This window comes from Oncorhynchus keta, chromosome 35, assembly GCF_023373465.1.
Source record: "Oncorhynchus keta strain PuntledgeMale-10-30-2019 chromosome 35, Oket_V2, whole genome shotgun sequence".
Taxonomy (NCBI): domain Eukaryota; kingdom Metazoa; phylum Chordata; class Actinopteri; order Salmoniformes; family Salmonidae; genus Oncorhynchus; species Oncorhynchus keta.
This window is the reverse complement of record NC_068455.1, coordinates 4294043-4313554: the sequence shown is the minus strand read 5'-3', so window position 1 is coordinate 4313554 and position 19512 is coordinate 4294043. Positions and strand designations below refer to the sequence as shown.

At 48.2% G+C, this 19512-nt stretch overlaps 1 protein-coding gene across 2 annotated transcripts in view; it reads right to left on the bottom strand.

Annotated features, from left to right (window-relative positions):
- The window catches only part of LOC118379853 (polypeptide N-acetylgalactosaminyltransferase 16-like), a 69002-nt gene that overhangs the window by 16629 nt on the left and 32861 nt on the right, over positions 1–19512 (bottom strand). For both annotated transcript variants that reach the window (XM_052496080.1, XM_052496079.1), the window contains exons 5-10: positions 17277–17342; positions 13631–13752; positions 9678–9765; positions 8961–9045; positions 3383–3486; positions 668–794 (exon numbers count right to left, since the gene is read on the bottom strand). In XM_052496080.1, coding sequence (XP_052352040.1) covers positions 668–794; positions 3383–3486; positions 8961–9045; positions 9678–9765; positions 13631–13752; positions 17277–17342 — 592 coding nt within the window. The remainder of the gene's footprint in view (positions 1–667; positions 795–3382; positions 3487–8960; positions 9046–9677; positions 9766–13630; positions 13753–17276; positions 17343–19512) is intronic.

Genomic DNA, 19512 nt, shown 5'->3' with positions numbered 1-19512 from the left:
CCTGTCCCCGAGAGGAGGGTCACCCGAGAAGACGTTTGGAATGGAGTCCCCGAGAAGACATTTGGAATGGAGTCCCCGAGAAGACATTTGGAATGGAGTCCCCGAGAAGACATTTGGAATGGAGTCCCCGAGAAGACATTTGGAATGGAGTCCCCGAGAAGACATTTGGAATGGAGTCCCCGAGAAGACGTTTGGAATGGAGTCCCCGAGAAGACAGTTGGAATGGAGTCCCCGAGAAGACAGTTGGAATGGAGTCCCCGAGAAGACAGTTGGAATGGAGTCCCCGAGAAGACAGTTGGAATGGAGTCCCCGAGAAGACAGTTGGAATGGAGTCCCCGAGAAGACAGTTGGAATGGAGTCCCCGAGAAGACAGTTGGAATGGAGTCCCCGAGAAGACAGTTGGAATGGAGTCCCCGAGAAGACAGTTGGAATGGAGTCCCCGAGAAGACAGTTGGAATGGAGTCCCCGAGAAGACGTTTTCAGAATGGAGTCCCCGAGAAGACGTTTTCGGAATGGAGTCCCCGAGAAGACGTTTTCGGAATGGCTAGGATTCCCGAGAATAGTTTTTTTTTTTTTAAAGGCAGGACTAGTGTGTGTCTATAGTTGTGTGTCTGTGTGTGTGCATCTGTATAATGGATATCAGAGTGACCCAGCCAAGCTCACTTACTTGATATATGTGAGAGCGTTGCCTTCTGGGAAGTCGTAGGGATGTCGCTTCCTGAAGACGTGTCCCACCCTGCTGCAGGGCAGAATCTCCAGGCTCCCGCCACACATCCACACCCTGAAGGACAGCTCTGAGAGAGAGAAGGTCATATGTTAATATAGACATGTTTATATAGGGGAGATTAAAACCTACACACATCCACACAAAACAGTCTGGTCTTCAACCAGAGATAACAGTCTAATCTTCATTATCCCAGTTAACCTGCTACAGAGCACACTGCAGCAGACACATAAGGTCAATCAATAACCAGCTGGTCCAGTCACATCATCAATCACCAGCTGGTCCAGTCACATCATCAAACACCAGCTGGTCCAGTCACATCAATCACCAGCTGATCCAATCATATCATCAATAACCACCTGGTCCAGTCACATCATCAATCACCAGCTGGTCCAATCATATCATCAATAACCAGCTGGTCCAGTCACATCATCAATCACCAGCTGGTCCAGTCACATCATCAATCACCAGCTGGTCCAGTCACATCATCAATCACCAGCTGGTCCAGTCACATCAATCACCAGCTGGTCCAGTCACACCATCAATCACCAGCTGGTCCAGTCACATCAATAACCAGCTGGTCCAGTCACATCATCAATCATCAGCTGGTCCAGTCACATCAATCATCAGCTGGTCCAGTCACATCAATAACCAGCTGGTCCAGTCACATCATCAATCATCAGCTGGTCCAGTCACATCAATAACCAGCTGGTCCAGTCACATCATCAATCACCAGCTGGTCCAGTCACATCAATCACCAGCTGGTCCAGTCACATCATCAATCACCAGCTGGTCCAGTCACATCATCAATCACCAGCTGGTCCAGTCACATCATCAATCACCAGCTGGTCCAGTCACATCATCAATCACCAGCTGGTCCAGTCACATCATCAATCATCAGCTGGTCCAGTCACATCAATCACCAGCTGGTCCAGTCACATCATCAATCACCAGCTGGTCCAGTCACATCATCAATCACCAGCTGGTCCAGTCACATCATCAATCACCAGCTGGTCCAGTCACATCAATCACCAGCTGGTCCAGTCACATCAATCACCAGCTGGTCCAATCACGTCATCAATCACCAGCTGGTCCAGTCACATCATCAATCACCAGCTGGTCCAGTCACATCATCAATCACCAGCTGGTCCAGTCACACCAATCACCAGCTGGTCCAGTCACACCAATCACCAGCTGGTCCAGTCACATCAATCACCAGCTGGTCCAATCACGTCATCAATCACCAGCTGGTCCAGTCACATCATCAATCACCAGCTGGTTCAGTCACATCATCAATCACCAGCTGGTCCAGTCACATCATCAATCACCAGCTGGTTCAGTCACATCATCAATCACCAGCTGGTCCAGTCACATCATCAATAACCAGCTGGTCCAGTCACATCATCAATCACCAGCTGGTCCAGTCACATCATCAGCCACCAGCTGGTCCAATCATATCATCAATCACCAGCTGGTCCAGTCACACCAATCATCAGCTGGTCCAGTCACACCAATCATCAATCACCAGCTGGTCCAATCACATCATCAATCACCAGCTGGTCCAGTCACATCAATCACCAGCTGGTCCAGTCACATCAATCACCAGCTGGTCCAGTCACATCAATAACCAGCTGGTCCAGTCACATCAATCACCAGCTGGTCCAGTCACATCAATCACCAGCTGGTCCAGTCACATCAATCACCAGCTGGTCCAGTCACATCAATCACCAGCTGGTCCAGTCACATCAATCACCAGCTGGTCCAGTCACACCCATCATCATCTAAGCCATATGTCAGTCAGGTTAATGGGCCAGATGGTGTGTGCCAGAAGTTATGAAATAGGTATTGGAGGAGAGTGAGTGAGTGAGTGAGTGAGTGAGTGAGTGAGTGAGTGAGTGAGTGAGTGAGTGAGTGAGTGAGTGAGTGAGTGAGTGAGTGAGTGGATAAGTGAGTGGATAAGTGAGTGGATAAGTGAGTGAGTGAGTGAGTGAGTGAGTGGATAAGTGAGTGAGTGAGTGAGTGAGTGGATAAGTGAGTGAGTGAGTGGATAAGTGAGTGAGTGAGTGAGTGAGTGAGTGAGTGAGTGGATAAGTGAGTGGATAAGTGAGTGAGTGAGTGAGTGAGTGAGTGAGTGAGTGAGTGAGTGAGTGGATAAGTGAGTGAGTGAGTGAGTGAGTGAGTGAGTGAGTGAGTGAGTGAGTGAGTGAGTGAGTGAGTGAGTGAGTGAGTGAGTGAGTGAGTGAGTGAGTGAGTGAGTGAGAGAGAGAGAGAGAGAGAGAGGGAGAGAGAGAGAATGTATGTGTGGGTTGAAATACTAAGCTTTCGATGGAGTGCCAGATGGATGTTTATTTTTTATTCTGGTCAAATAAAGATCCCACATCTGTATTCAAAGTAATTTGTCAAAACCCAGGTCTGTTACATAGTCAATGTGTTGGTATCTCTGAGGTCCTACTGTAACATGATATATACCGGTCTGGCCTGTCTGTCTGGACATTACATTATTATTACATTATTATTACATAATTATTACATGATGTCCTTCTCTCCAGATATCTTTGGTTTATCCAATCAGACAGGACAGAAACAGTGATCTCACCAAAGTTCTCTCCCCCCCAGTGATCTCACCAAAGTTCTCTCCACCCCCCCCAGTGATCTCACCAAAGTTCTCCCCTCCCCAGATGTCCATGTGAGTGTCGTACTGCCCCAGGTGGTTGAACCAGCTCTTGTCCATCACAAAGATCCCTCCTGCAATCACTGGAGTTCTGTAGCAGAGAACACAGGAGGACAGACTGTCTGATACACACAGGAGGACAGACTGTCTGACACACACAGGAGGACAGACTGTCTGATACACACAGGAGGACAGACTGTCTGATACACACAGGAGGACAGACTGCCTGACACACACAGGAGGACAGACTGTCTGATACACACAGGAGGACAGACTGCCTGACACACACAGGAGGACAGACTGTCTGATACACACAGGAGGACAGACTGTCTGATACACACAGGAGGACAGACTGCCTGATACACACAGGAGGACAGACTGCCTGATACACACAGGAGGACTGACTGTCTGACACACACAGGAGGACAGACTGTCTGATACACACAGGAGGACTGACTGTCTGACACACACAGGAGGACAGACTGTCTGACACACACAGGAGGACAGACTGTCTGATACACACAGGAGGACAGACTGTCTGATACACACAGGAGGACAGACTGTCTGATACACACAGGAGGACAGACTGTCTGATACACACAGGAGGACTGACTGTCTGGCACACACAGGAGGACAGACTGATACACACAGGAGGACAGACTGCCTGATACACACAGGAGGACAGACTGTCTGATACACACAGGAGGACAGACTGTCTGATACACACAGGAGGACAGACTGTCTGATACACACAGGAGGACAGACTGTCTGATACACACAGGAGGACAGACTGTCTGGCACACACAGGAGGACAGACTGTCTGACACACACAGGAGGACAGACTGTCTGATACACACAGGAGGACAGACTGCCTGATACACACAGGAGGACAGACTGTCTGATACACACAGGAGGACAGACTGTCTGATACACACAGGAGGACAGACTGTCTGATACACACAGGAGGACAGACTGTCTGGCACACACAGGAGGACAGACTGTCTGATACACACAGGAGGACAGACTGCCTGATACACACAGGAGGACAGCCTGTCTGATACACACAGGAGGACAGACTGTCTGATACACACAGGAGGACAGACTGTCTGATACACACAGGAGGACAGACTGTCTGATACACACAGGAGGACAGACTGCCTGATACACACAGGAGGACTGACTGTCTGACACACACAGGAGGACAGACTGTCTGATACACACAGGAGGACTGACTGTCTGACACACACAGGAGGACAGACTGTCTGATACACACAGGAGGACAGACTGCCTGATACACACATAGGCAGTGTGGAGACCACATCAACATAACTATCTACCTGATAGGCAGTGTGGAGACCACATCAACATAACTATCTACCTGATAGGCAGGGTGGAGACCACATCAACATAACTATCTACCTGATAGGCAGGGTGGAGACCACAACAACATAACTATCTACCTGATTGGCAGTGTGGAGACCACATCAACATAACTACCTGATAGGCAGTGTGGAGACCACATCAACATAACTATCTACCTGATAGGCAGTGTGGAGACCACAACAACATAACTACCTGATAGGCAGTGTGGAGACCACAACAACATAACTACCTGATAGGCAGTGTGGAGACCACATCAACATAACTATCTACCTGATAGGCAGGGTGGAGACTACATCAACATAACTATCTACCTGATAGGCAGTGTGGAGACCACATCAACATAACTATCTACCTGATAGGCAGTGTGGAGACCACATCAACATAACTATCTACCTGATAGGCGGTGTGGAGACCACATCAACATAACTATCTACCTGATAGGCAGGGTGGAGACTACATCAACATAACTATCTACCTGATAGGCAGGGTGGAGACCACATCAACATAACTATCTACCTGATAGGCAGGGTGGAGACTACATCAACATAACTATCTACCTGATAGGCAGGGTGGAGACTACATCAACATAACTATCTACCTGATAGGCAGTGTGGAGACCACATCAACACAACTACCTGATAGGCGGTGTGGAGACCACATCAACATAACTATCTACCTGATAGGCAGGGTGGAGACTACATCAACATAACTATCTACCTGATAGGCAGGGTGGAGACCACAACAACATAACTATCTACCTGATAGGCAGTGTGGAGACCACATCAACATAACTATCTACCTGATAGGCAGGGTGGAGACCACATCAACATAACTATCTACCTGATAGGCAGGGTGGAGACTACATCAACATAACTATCTACCTGATAGGCAGGGTGGAGACTACATCAACATAACTATCTACCTGATAGGCAGTGTGGAGACCACATCAACACAACTACCTGATAGGCAGGGTGGAGACCACATCAACATAACTACCTACCTGATAGGCAGGGTGGAGACCACATCAACATAACTATCTACCTGATAGGCAGTGTGGAGACCACATCAACATAACTATCTACCTGATAGGCAGTGTGGAGACCACAACAACATAACTATCTACCTGATAGGCAGGGTGGAGACCACAACAACATAACTACCTGATAGGCAGTGTGGAGACCACATCAACATAACTATCTACCTGATAGGCAGTGTGGAGACCACAACAACATAACTACCTGATAGGCAGTGTGGAGACCACATCAACATAACTATCTACCTGATAGGCAGGGTGGAGACTACATCAACATAACTATCTACCTGATAGGCAGGGTGGAGACCACATCAACATAACTATCTACCTGATAGGCAGTGTGGAGACCACATCAACATAACTACCTGATAGGCAGGGTGGAGACCACATCAACATAACTACCTGATAGGCAGTGTGGAGACCACATCAACATATCTACCTGATAGGCAGTGTGGAGACCACATCAACATAACTATCTACCTGATAGGCAGGGTGGAGACCACATCAACACAACTACCTGATAGGCAGTGTGGGGACCACATCAACATAACTATCTACCTGATAGGCAGTGTGGAGACCACAACAACATAACTATCTACCTGATAGGCAGGGTGGAGACCACATCAACACAACTATCTACCTGATAGGCAGTGTGGAGACCACATCAACATAACTACCTTATAGGCAGTGTGGAGACCACATCAACATAACTACCTGATAGACAGTGTGGAGACCACAACAACATAACTATCTACCTGATAGGCAGGGTGGAGACCACAACAACATAACTACCTGATAGGCAGGGTGGAGACCACATCAACATAACTACCTGATAGGCAGGGTGGAGACCACAACAACATAACTATCTACCTGATAGGCAGTGTGGAGACCACATCAACATAACTACCTGATAGGCAGGGTGGAGACCACATCAACATAACTACCTGATAGGCAGTGTGGAGACCACATCAACATAACTACCTGATAGGCAGTGTGGAGACCACATCAACATAACTACCTGATAGGCAGGGTGGAGACCACATCAACATAACTACCTGATAGGCAGGGTGGAGACCACAACAACATAAATATCTACCTGATAGGCAGTGTGGAGACCACATCAACATAAATATCTACCTGATAGGCAGTGTGGAGACCACATCAACATAACTACCTGATAGGCAGGGTGGAGACCACAACAACATAATTATCTACCTGATAGGCAGTGTGGAGACCACATCAACATAACTACCTGATAGGCAGGGTGGAGACCACAACAACATAACTATCTACCTGATAGGCAGTGTGGAGACCACATCAACATAACTACCTGATAGGCAGGGTGGAGACCACATCAACATAACTACCTGATAGGCAGGGTGGAGACCACATCAACATAACTACCTGATAGGCAGTGTGGAGACCACAACAACATAACTATCTACCTGATAGGCAGTGTGGAGACCACAACAACATAAATATCTACCTGATAGGCAGTGTGGAGACCACAACAACATAACTATCTACCTGATAGGCAGGGTGGAGACCACATCAACATAACTATCTACCTGATAGGCAGTGTGGAGACTACATCAACATAACTATCTACCTGATAGGCAGTGTGGAGACCACAACAACATAAATATCTACCTGATAGGCAGTGTGGAGACCACAACAACATAAATAACTACCTGATAGGCAGTGTGGAGACCACATCAACATAACTATCTACCTGATAGGCAGTGTGGAGACCACATCAACATAACTATCTACCTGATAGGCGGGGTGGAGACCACAACAACATAACTATCTACCTGATAGGCAGTGTGGAGACCACATCAACATAACTATCTACCTGATAGGCAGTGTGGAGACCACAACAACATAACTATCTACCTGATAGGCAGTGTGGAGACCACATCAACATAACTATCTACCTGATAGGCAGGGTGGAGACCACATCAACATAACTATCTACCTGATAGGCAGTGAGGAGACCACATCAACATAACTATCTACCTGATAGGCAGGGTGGAGACCACAACAACATAACTATCTACCTGATAGGCAGGGTGGAGACCACATCAACATAACTACCTGATAGGCAGGGTGGAGACCACATCAACATAACTACCTGATAGGCAGGGTGGAGACCACATCAACATAACTACCTGATAGGCAGGGTGGAGACCACATCAACATAACTACCTGATAGGCAGGGTGGAGACCACATCAACATAACTATCTGATAGGCAGTGTGGGGACCACAACAACACAACTACCTGATAGGCAGTGTGGAGACCACATCAACATAACTACCTGATAGGCAGGGTGGAGACCACATCAACATAACTACCTGATAGACAGGGTGGAGACCACATCAACATAACTATCTACCTGATAGGCAGTGTGGGGACCACATCAACATAATTATCTACCTGATAGGCAGTGTGGAGACCACATCAGCATAACTACCTGATAGGCAGTGTGGAGACTACATCAACATAACTACCTGATATGCAGTGTGGAGACCACATCAACATAACTATCTACCTGATAGGCAGTGTGGAGACCACATCAGCATAACTACCTGATAGGCAGTGTGGAGACTACATCAACATATCTACCTGATAGGCAGGGTGGAGACCACATCAACATAACTACCTGATAGGCAGTGTGGAGACCACATCAACATATCTACCTGATAGGCAGGGTGGAGACCACATCAACATAACTATCTACCTGATAGGCAGGGTGGAGACCACATCAACATAACTACCTGATAGGCAGGGTGGAGACCACATCAACATAACTACCTGATAGGCAGTGTGGAGACCACATCAACATAACTACCTGATAGGCAGTGTGGAGACCACATCAACATATCTACCTGATAGGCAGGGTGGAGACCACATCAACATATCTACCTGATAGGCAGTGTGGAGACCACATCAACATAACTACCTGATAGGCGGTGTGGAGACCACATCAACATAACTACCTGATAGGCAGGGTGGAGACCACATCAACATAACTACCTGATAGGCAGTGTGGAGACCACATCAACATAACTACCTGATAGGCAGGGTGGAGACCACATCAACATAACTACCTGATAGGCAGGGTGGAGACCACATCAATATATCTACCTGATAGGCAGTGTGGGGTCATTCCTGGACATCTTCTGTTCGATGGGAATCTGCTCCCATTTAAAGTGTAAACTCCAGTCAAACCCTGAGAGGCAGAGGGGGGGGGGGAGCATTCCCACAAGGAAAATGGACAGTTTAGGCTTCAGTTTAGGGTTACAATTAGGGTTAGAATTCGGGTTAAGGGTATGGGGTTAGGGTTAGGGGTATGGGGTTAGGTTTAGAGGTATGGGGTTAGGTTTAGGGGTATGGGGTTAGGTTTAGGGCTATGGGGTTAGGTTTAAGGGTATGGGGTTAGGTTTAGGGGTATGGGGTTAGGCTTAGGGGTATGGGGTTAGGTTTAGGGGTATGGGGTTAGGTTTAGGGGTATGGGGTTAGGCTTAGGGGTATGGGGTTAGGTTTAGGGGTATGGGGTTAGGCTTAGGGGTAGGGTTAGGTTTAGGGGTATAGGGTTAGGCTTAGGGGTATGGGGTTAGGCTTAGGGGTATGGGGTTAGGTTTAGGGGTATGGGGTTAGGCTTAGGGGTATAGGGTTAGGCTTAGGGGTATGGGGTTAGGCTTAGGGGTATGGGGTTAGGTTTAGGGGTATGGGGTTATGGAAAATAGGATGTTGAATGGGAATCAATTGTTTGGTCCCCACAAGGATAGTAAAACTAACAAGTGTGTGTGTGTGTGTATGGGCGTGCGTTCGTGCGTGTTCTCATACAGTAATCCTACTGACCTCCCCTCAAGTCAGCTGAAGCTGCCAAGTAGGCAAAGTTATCCAGGCTGATGACATCGATGATGGGGCTGACCACCCGGGTACGGTCCTGGGGAGAGGAGAGACAGGCACGGTCACACACACACACACACACACACACACACACACACACACACACACACACACACACACACACACACACACACACACACACACACACACACACACACACACACACACACACACACACACACACACACACACACACACACACACCATCTCCAGCATCAACAATAATTACGTGAAAACACAGTGTTTCTTCCACAGGAGGTTGGGTGGCAATTTAAATAGGGAAGAACATGCTCATAGTAATGTCTGGAACGGAGTCAACGGAATGGCATCAAACACAAGGGAACCATGGAAACCATGTGTGTGATACCGTTCCACCTACTCCGCTCCAGTCATTAACACGAGCCAGTCCTCCCCAATGAAGGTACCACCAAGCAACGGGCTCGTGGTAATGACTGGAGCGGAGGAGGTGGAACGGTATCACACACATGGGAACCACCAGGGTGCTGGAGATGTGTTGCCATTCCGTTGACTCCGTTCCAGACATTAACACGAGCCAGTCCTCCCCTAGGGTGCCACCAAGCAACGGGCTCGTGGTAATGACTGGAGCGGAGTGGGTGGAACGGTATCACACACATGGGAACCACCAGGGTGCTGGAGATGTGTTGCCATTCCGTTGACTCCGTTCCAGACATTAACACGAGCCCGTCCTCAGCCTCAGCAGCCTCCTCTCTGTTTTATAGTTCAAGAAGAAGATACATGTTTACAATTACATTCAGTGACACTGATGACATCATCGGGGTAGCCTAGTGGTTAGAGTGTAGAGGCGGCAGGGTAGCCTAGTGGTTAGAGTGTAGAGGCGGCAGGGTAGCCTAGTGGTTAGAGCGTAGAGGCGGCAGGGTAGCCTAGTGGTTAGAGTGTAGAGGCGGCAGGGTAGCCTAGTGGTTAGAGTGTAGAGGCGGCAGGGTAGCCTAGTGGTTAGAGTGTAGAGGCGGCAGGGTAGCCTAGTGGTTAGAGTGTAGAGGCGGCAGGGTAGCCTAGTGGTTAGAGTGTAGAGGCGGCAGGGTAGCCTAGTGGTTAGAGCGTTGGACTAGTAACCGGAAGGTTGCAAGTTCAAATCCCAGAGCTGACAAGGTACAAATCTGTCGTTCTGCCCCTGAACAGGCAGTTAACCCACAGTTCCTAGGCCGTCATTGAAAATAAGAATTTGTTCTTAAACTGACTTGCCTAGTTAAATAAAGGTAAAATTTAAAATATATATATATGTTAAATGTTTTCACGCTACAGGAGGCTATATCGGACTAGTAAAAGGCCAGCTACTTTTGTGAATATTTTTTAAAATAATATTTTATTTATTTATATTTGTATTTATTTTGTTATTGTTTTTTATGAATAAAAAAATAAATATTCAGATTTTTTTAGGTGGTGCTGCAGCACCCCTACTTCCTGCGACTATGACGTCACCCAAATTATTTTCAATGATGGCAGATTCAGACTTAAGTACACTACATATACAAAAGTATGTGGACACCCCTTCAAATTATTAGTGGATCCGTCTATTTCAGCCACATCTATTGCTGACAGGTGTATAAAATCGAGCACACAGGCACGCAATCTCCATAGACAACCAATGGAAGTAGAAGAGCTCAGTGTCATAGGATGCCACCTTTCCAACCGTTCAGTTCGTCAAATGTCTGCCCTGCTAGAGCTGCCCTGCTAGAGCTGCCCTGCTAGAGCTGCCCTGGTCAGCTGTAAGTGCTGTTATTGTGAAGTGGAAATGTCTAGGAGCAACAACGGCTCAGCTGCGAAGTGGCAGGCCACACAAGCTCACAGAACGGGACCGCCGAGCGCTGATGCGTGTAAAAATCATCTGTCCTCGGTTGCAATACTCACTACAGAGTTCCAAACTGCCTCTGGAAGCAACGTCAACACGATAACTGTTTCTCGGGAGCTTCATGAAATGGGTTTCCGTGGCCAAGCAGCCGCACACAAGTCAGTTTAGAACAAATTCTTATTTACAATGACGGTCTACACCGGCCAATCCCAGACGACGCTGGGCCAATTGCGCGCCGCCCTATGGGACTTCCAATCACAGCCGGTTGTGATACAGCCTAAATACGAACCAGGGGTGTCTGTAGTCATGCCTCTAGCACTGAGTTGCAGTGCCTTAGACCACTGAACCAGGGGTGTCTGTAGTGATGCCTCTAGCACTGAGTTGCATTGCCTTAGACCACTGAACCAGGGGTGTCTGTAGTGATGCCTCTAGCACTGAGTTGCATTGCCTTAGACCACTGAACCAGGGCCTGTAGTGATGCCTCTAGCACTGAGTTGCATTGCCTTAGACCACTGAACCAGGGCCTGTAGTGATGCCTCTAGCACTGAGTTGCATTGCCTTAGACCACTGAACCAGGGGTGTCTGTAGTGATGCCTCTAGCACTGAGTTGCATTGCCTTAGACCACTGAACCAGGGCCTGTAGTCATGCCTCTAGCACTGAGTTGCAGTGCCTTAGACCACTGAACCAGGGGTGTCTGTAGTGATGCCTCTAGCACTGAGTTGCATTGCCTTAGACCACTGAACCAGGGCCTGTAGTGATGCCTCTAGCACTGAGTTGCATTGCCTTAGACCACTGAACCAGGGGTGTCTGTAGTGATGCCTCTAGCACTGAGTTGCATTGCCTTAGACCACTGAACCAGGGCCTGTAGTCATGCCTCTAGCACTGAGTTGCATTGCCTTAGACCACTGAACCAGGGCCTGTAGTGATGCCTCTAGCACTGAGTTGCATTGCCTTAGACCACTGAACCAGGGCCTGTAGTGATGCCTCTAGCACTGAGTTGCATTGCCTTAGACCACTGAACCAGGGCCTGTAGTGATGCCTCTAGCACTGAGTTGCAGTGCCTTAGACCACTGAACCAGGGGTGTCTGTAGTGATGCCTCTAGCACTGAGTTGCATTGCCTTAGACCACTGAACCAGGGGTGTCTGTAGTGATGCCTCTAGCACTGAGTTGCATTGCCTTAGACCACTGAACCAGGGCCTGTAGTGATGCCTCTAGCACTGAGTTGCATTGCCTTAGACCACTGAACCAGGGGTGTCTGTAGTGATGCCTCTAGCACTGAGTTGCATTGCCTTAGACCACTGAACCAGGGGTGTCTGTAGTGATGCCTCTAGCACTGAGTTGCATTGCCTTAGACCACTGAACCAGGGGTGTCTGTAGTGATGCCTCTAGCACTGAGTTGCAGTGCCTTAGACCACTGAACCAGGGCCTGTAGTGATGCCTCTAGCACTGAGTTGCATTGCCTTAGACCACTGAACCAGGGCCTGTAGTGATGCCTCTAGCACTGAGTTGCATTGCCTTAGACCACTGAACCAGGGCCTGTAGTGATGCCTCTAGCACTGAGTTGCATTGCCTTAGACCACTGAACCAGGGCCTGTAGTCATGCCTCTAGCACTGAGTTGCATTGCCTTAGACCACTGAACCAGGGCCTGTAGTGATGCCTCTAGCACTGAGTAGCATTGCCTTAGACCACTGAACCAGGGCCTGTAGTCATGCCTCTAGCACTGAGTTGCATTGCCTTAGACCACTGAACCAGGGCCTGTAGTGATGCCTCTAGCACTGAGTTGCAGTGCCTTAGACCACTGCGCCGCTAGGGAGCCCTAATGGACAGAGCAGATCAAGACTAAAGTCTCTAGTGAACGACAGAGGAAGAGTTGAGTGTGAGTCATCAGGCAACATCTGTATCATGGGCTGTAGCCAGTCAGAGAGTGTGTGTGTGTGTTTGAGTGTGTGTTTGGGTGTGCATGCATGTGTTAGTGAGTGAGTGAGTGAGTGAGTGAGTGAGTGAGTGAGTGAGTGAGTGAGTGAGTGAGTGAGTGAGTGAGTGAGTGAGTGAGTGAGTGAGTGCGTACTTCTTTGACCCTCTGTATCATGGGCTGTAGCCAGTCAGTGTTGACCTCACAGTGGCTGTCCAGGAAGGTCAGGATAGAGGCAGAGGCCGAGTCTGCCCCTCGTACCCGGGACCGGATCAGTCCTAGGACACAGATAAAGAGTACAGTATGAGCCTGAGAAAACAGCTAGCCAGACATCTGCAGTGGCTGCCGATAGAGAACATCAAGGTGTCTAGTCGTAAAGCTGCTTCCTGAAAGCTTGGGGATAACTGTACCTAGAGCCATGTATGTAGATAGACGGGACGTTGAGGTTTCTGCATTATGATACATTGACATGACACTTCAAACACAGATAGAAAAATGAACCAGATATTTCACAGGACGTATAAATGTGAAGCATCCGCATGGTGTTTCCACCCACTACCAAATATGGTAGTGAGAGGAAGCCCTGTGGCGGGCAGTGGGAGAAGATGGTACTACCAAATATGGTAGTGAGAGGAAGCCCTGTGGCGGGCAGTGGGAGAAGATGGTACTACCAAATATGGTAGTGAGAGGAAGCCCTGTGGCCGGCAGTGGGAGAAGATGGTACTACCAAATATGGTAGTGAGAGGAAGCCCAGTGGCGGGCAGTGGGAGAAGATGGTACTACCAAATATGGTAGTGAGAGGAAGCCCAGTGGCGGGCAGTGGGAGAAGATGGTACTACCAAATATGGTAGTAAGAGGAAGCCCTGTGGCCGGCAGTGGGAGAAGATGGTACTACCAAATATGGTAGTGAGAGGAAGCCCAGTGGCCGGCAGTGGAGAAGATGGTCCTACCAAATATGGTAGTGAGAGGAAGCCCAGTGGCCGGCAGTGGGAGAAGATGGTCCTACCAAATATGGTAGTGAGAGGAAGCCCTGTGGCCGGCAGTGGGAGAAGATGGTACTACCAAATATGGTAGTGAGAGGAAGCCCTGTGGCGGGCAGTGGGAGAAGATGGTACTACCAAATATGGTAGTGAGAGGAAGCCCTGTGGCGGGCAGTGGGAGAAGATGGTACTACCAAATATGGTAGTGAGAGGAAGCCCTGTGGCCGGCAGTGGGAGAAGATGGAAGGAGATGGATTTTGGGCCGACGTTCTGCACATTTTCTCATCGATGAAACATTTGATCTCAATTCAGTTTTCTGTTCCCAAAACTACAATCTGTGGCCTCCCGAGTGGCGCAGCGGTCTAAGGCACTGCAGTGCATGAGCATGGGAACTAGATCCGGGTGTGTCGCAGCCGGCCCTGACCGGGAGACCCATGAGGCGACTCGCAATTGGCCCGGCGTTGTTTGGGTTAGAGGAAGGTTTGACTGGCCGGGATGTCCTTGTCCCATCGTGCTCTAGCGACTCCTGTGGCGGGCCGGGAGCAGTGCACGCTGACACGATCGCCAAGTGTACGGTGTTTCCTCTGACACGTTGGTGCGGCTGGCTTCCGGGTTAAGTGAGCAGTGTGTGAAGAAACAGTGCGGCTTGGCACGTTGGTGCGGCTTGGCACGTTGGTGCGGCTTGGCACGTTGGTGCGGCTTGGCACGTTGGTGCGGCTTGGCACGTTGGTGCGGCTTGGCTTGGTTGTGTTTCGGAGGATGCATGGCTCTCGACCTTTGCCTCTCCCGAGTCCGTATGGGAGTTGCAGCGATGAAACAAGACTGTAACTACCAATTGGATACCACAAAATTGGGGCGAAAAAGGGGTAAAAAAATATATATACATTATAAAAATAAAAATAACTAGAATCTATACCGGAACAGAGTGGACAAAGTTTTGTAGACTTCACCCTTTGCTAAAAATTGCGTTGTTTAGAAGGAGTGCAAAGGCTAATTGAGTTATTGCACACGCCCACTTCACAGAGTAGGCGTTCCCTAACGGAAATACATGCTAGTACACGCCAATAGGATCTCGCTAGCTCCTTCCTTGCTTGTTCTGCCCACTATGACTCATTAGTTCCCATTGGAAACGACAGGCTGTGGTCTATCTTAGTTGTACAAATCTTTGTTACAACATTCTATGGCAGCCATGTTAGCTCCCAATAACATTACATGGGGAATATTTATACCAATGTTATGTAACTGAATGTTTAGCACAACATTAAACAATTCTAAAAGTTGTCCGAACTCGCTAAATGAATGTCTCTGTAGCTAGCTAGACAGACCTACACAATGGCAAAGTAGACAGATAGAGACAAAACCGGTAGCTTCCAGCTCTAATTGTAGGCTAACTTTCCTTGCAAGTTTACGCCTGAATTCATTAACCTCGTACTCTGTTTTTTATGCAAACCAGCACTCTAAATATGCTGATTTCAAAGCTGAATGTCACCAAAAAACTTTGTTAATTCCCTTGGTCTCCCTCGTCACCAAAAACATATTTACTTCTTCGATCTTCCTTTGAGTCGGGTTCCATAATCAGATTCCACAAACACGAATTGTTATTAATTTATTAAAGATCTCCAACAGATACAGGACTCTATGGGCTCTCCAACAGATACAGAACTCTATTGGCTCCCCAACAGATACAGGACTCTATTGGCTATCCAACAGATACAGAACTCTATGGGCTCTCCAACAGATACAGGACTCTATGGGCTCTCCAACAGATACAGAACTCTATGGGCTCTCCAACAGATACAGGACTCTATTGGCTCTCCAACAGATACAGAACTCTCCAACAGATACAGAACTCTATGGGCTCTCCAACAGATACAGAACTCTATGGGCTCTCCAATATATACAGAACTCTCCAACAGATACAGAACTCTATGGGCTCTCCAACAGATACAGAACTCTATGGGCTCTCCAACAGATACAGAACTCTAGGGGCTCTCCAACAGATACAGAACTCTATGGGCTCTCCAACAGATACAGAACTCTAGGGGCTCACCAGCTCAGCTTTCTACCGTTGAGCTATTTACAAACAAACACGTGACTGGCTCAACTGTTCTGGGGAACTACGGTAAACGTATTGCACAAGTTGACTCCAGGTACTTAAAAAGTAGCTACAAATATTCAAATTTATTGGAAAAACTTCAAAGAAATAGTTTTGACATATTGACAGTTCTGAAAAACCAAATACTCCAGGATACTGTATACCACCCCAGGATACTGTATACCACCCCAGGATACTGTATACCACCCCAGGATACTGTATACCACCCCAGGATGCTGTATACCACCCCAGTATACCACCCCAGGATACTGTATACCACCCCAGGATACTGTATACCACCCCAGGATACTGTATACCACCCCAGTATACCACCCCAGGATACTGTATACCCCCAGGATACTGTATACCACCCCAGGATACTGTATACCACCCCAGTATACTGTATACCACCCCAGGACACTGTATACCACCCAGGATACTGTATACCACCCCAGTATACCACCCTAGGATACTATATACCACCCTAGGATACTGTATACCACCCTAGGATACTGTATACCACCCCAGGATACTGTATACCACCCAGGATACAGTATACCACCCCAGGATACTATATACCACCCTAGGATACTGTATACCACCCTAGGATACTGTATACCACCCTAGTATACCACCCCAGGATACTGTATACCACCGCAGGATACTGTATACCACCCTAGTATACCACCCCAGCCTATATGCAGCGGGCAGACACACACAGACTCACCCTCTCGACGTCCGTTCCTCAGGCAGCGTACTTTAGGGATCTGAGAGAGCAGCTGGCAGTCCTCAGCTGGAAAAGAGGAAGGCATGTCACAAATAACACACACACACACACACACACACACACACACACACACACACACACACACACACACACACACACACACACACACACACACACACACACACACACACACACACACACACAACAGACTCACACGCACACACACCAGACTCACACGCACACAGACTCACACACACACAGACTCACACGCACACACACACACACACACAGACTCACACACACACAGACTCACACACACACACAGACTCACACACACACAGACTCACACACACACACAGACTCACACACACACAGACTCACACACACACAGACTCACACACACACAGACTCACACACACACGCACACACACTCAGACTCTCAGACTCCCACACTCTCAGACTCTCAGACTCAGACTCACAGACTCCCAGACTCACAGACTTAGAGACTTAGAGACTTAGAGACTCAGACTCACACACATCTGTTATTGTGCATTTATTGTTCGCACATAAAATGACCAAAACCGAGGGATCATTATTATTATTTAGGTTTAGGAACAAGTCCTTCTTCCATCCACAATGCAATGCCAGATGACTCACTGACTGGCTGACTGACTGGCTGACTGGCTGACTGACTGGCTGACTGACTGACTGACTGACTGGCTGACTGGCTGGCTGGCTGGCTGACTGCCTGGCTGGCTGACTGGCTGACTGGCTGGCTGGCTGACTGGCTGACTGGGCTGCTGGCTGGCTGGCTGGGCTGCTGGCTGGCTAACTGACTGGCTGGGCTGCTGGCTGGCTGGGCTGCTGGCTGGCTGGCTGACTGACTGGATGACTGACTGGCTGACTGACTGGCCGGCTGACTGGCCATCTGACTGACTGGCTGACTGGCTGGCTGAATGACTGGCTGGCTGCTACTATTTAAAAAACGTTTTTTTTTAAACTTCTTCGGGATCGGTATCTCTTCCACGGGACGGCTGAGCTAACGTAGGCTAATGTGATTAGCATGGGGTTGTAAGTAACAAGAACATTTCCCAGGACATTGAAATATCTAATATTGGCAGAAAGCTTAAATTCTTGTTAATCTAACTACACTGTCCAATTTACAGTAGCTATTACAATGAAATAATACCATGCTATTGTTTGAGGAGAGTGCACAATTATGAACCTAAAGTTATTAATAAACAAATTAGGAACATTTGGGCAGTTTTGATAAAATTTTGAACAGAAATGCAATGGTTCATTGGATCAGTCTAAAACTTTGCACATACACTGCTGCCATCTAGTGGCCAAAATCTAAATTGCACCTGGGCTGGAATAATACATTATGGCAGTTGTTTTTTTCTTTGTAAAATGGGAATCGCATTTGTATTTGGCGTACCACCGACGGCATTGCGCGTACCCCTGGGGGGATACCCAGATGAAGGAAACACTCAGATTAACAGTCCTCCAGATGAAGGAAACACTCAGATTAACAGTCCTCTAGATGAAGGAAACACTCAGATGAACAGTCCTCTAGATGAAGGAAACGTAATAACAGGATTTTCTCTCTCTGATCCGGTCCCAAATGGAACCCCATTGCCTTTGTATCAGGCTCTCACATTGACTCTGTACCGTAACACCATGTATATAGCCTCCACATTGTACCGTAATACCCTGTATATAGCCTCCACATTGACTCTGTACCGTAATACCCTGTATATAGCCTCCACATTGTACCGTAATACCCTGTATATAGCCTCCACCTTGACTCTGTACCGTAACACCCTGTATATAGCCTCCACATTGACTCTATACCGGTACCCCCTGTATATAGCCTCCACATTGACTCTATACCGGTACCCCCTGTATATAGCCTCCACATTGACTCTGTACCGGTACCCCCTGTATATAGCCTCCACATTGACTCTGTACCGGTGCCCCCTGTATATAGCCTCCACATTGACTCTGTACCGTAATCCCCTGTATATAGCCTCCACATTGACTCAGTACCGTAACCCCCTGTATATAACCTCCACATTGACTCAGTACCGTAACCCCCTGTATATAGCCTCCACATTGACTCTGTACCGGTGCCCCCTGTATATAGCCTCCACATTGACTCTGTACCGGTGCCCCCTGTATATAGCCTCCACATTGACTCTGTACCGTAACCCCTGTATATAGCCTCCACATTGAC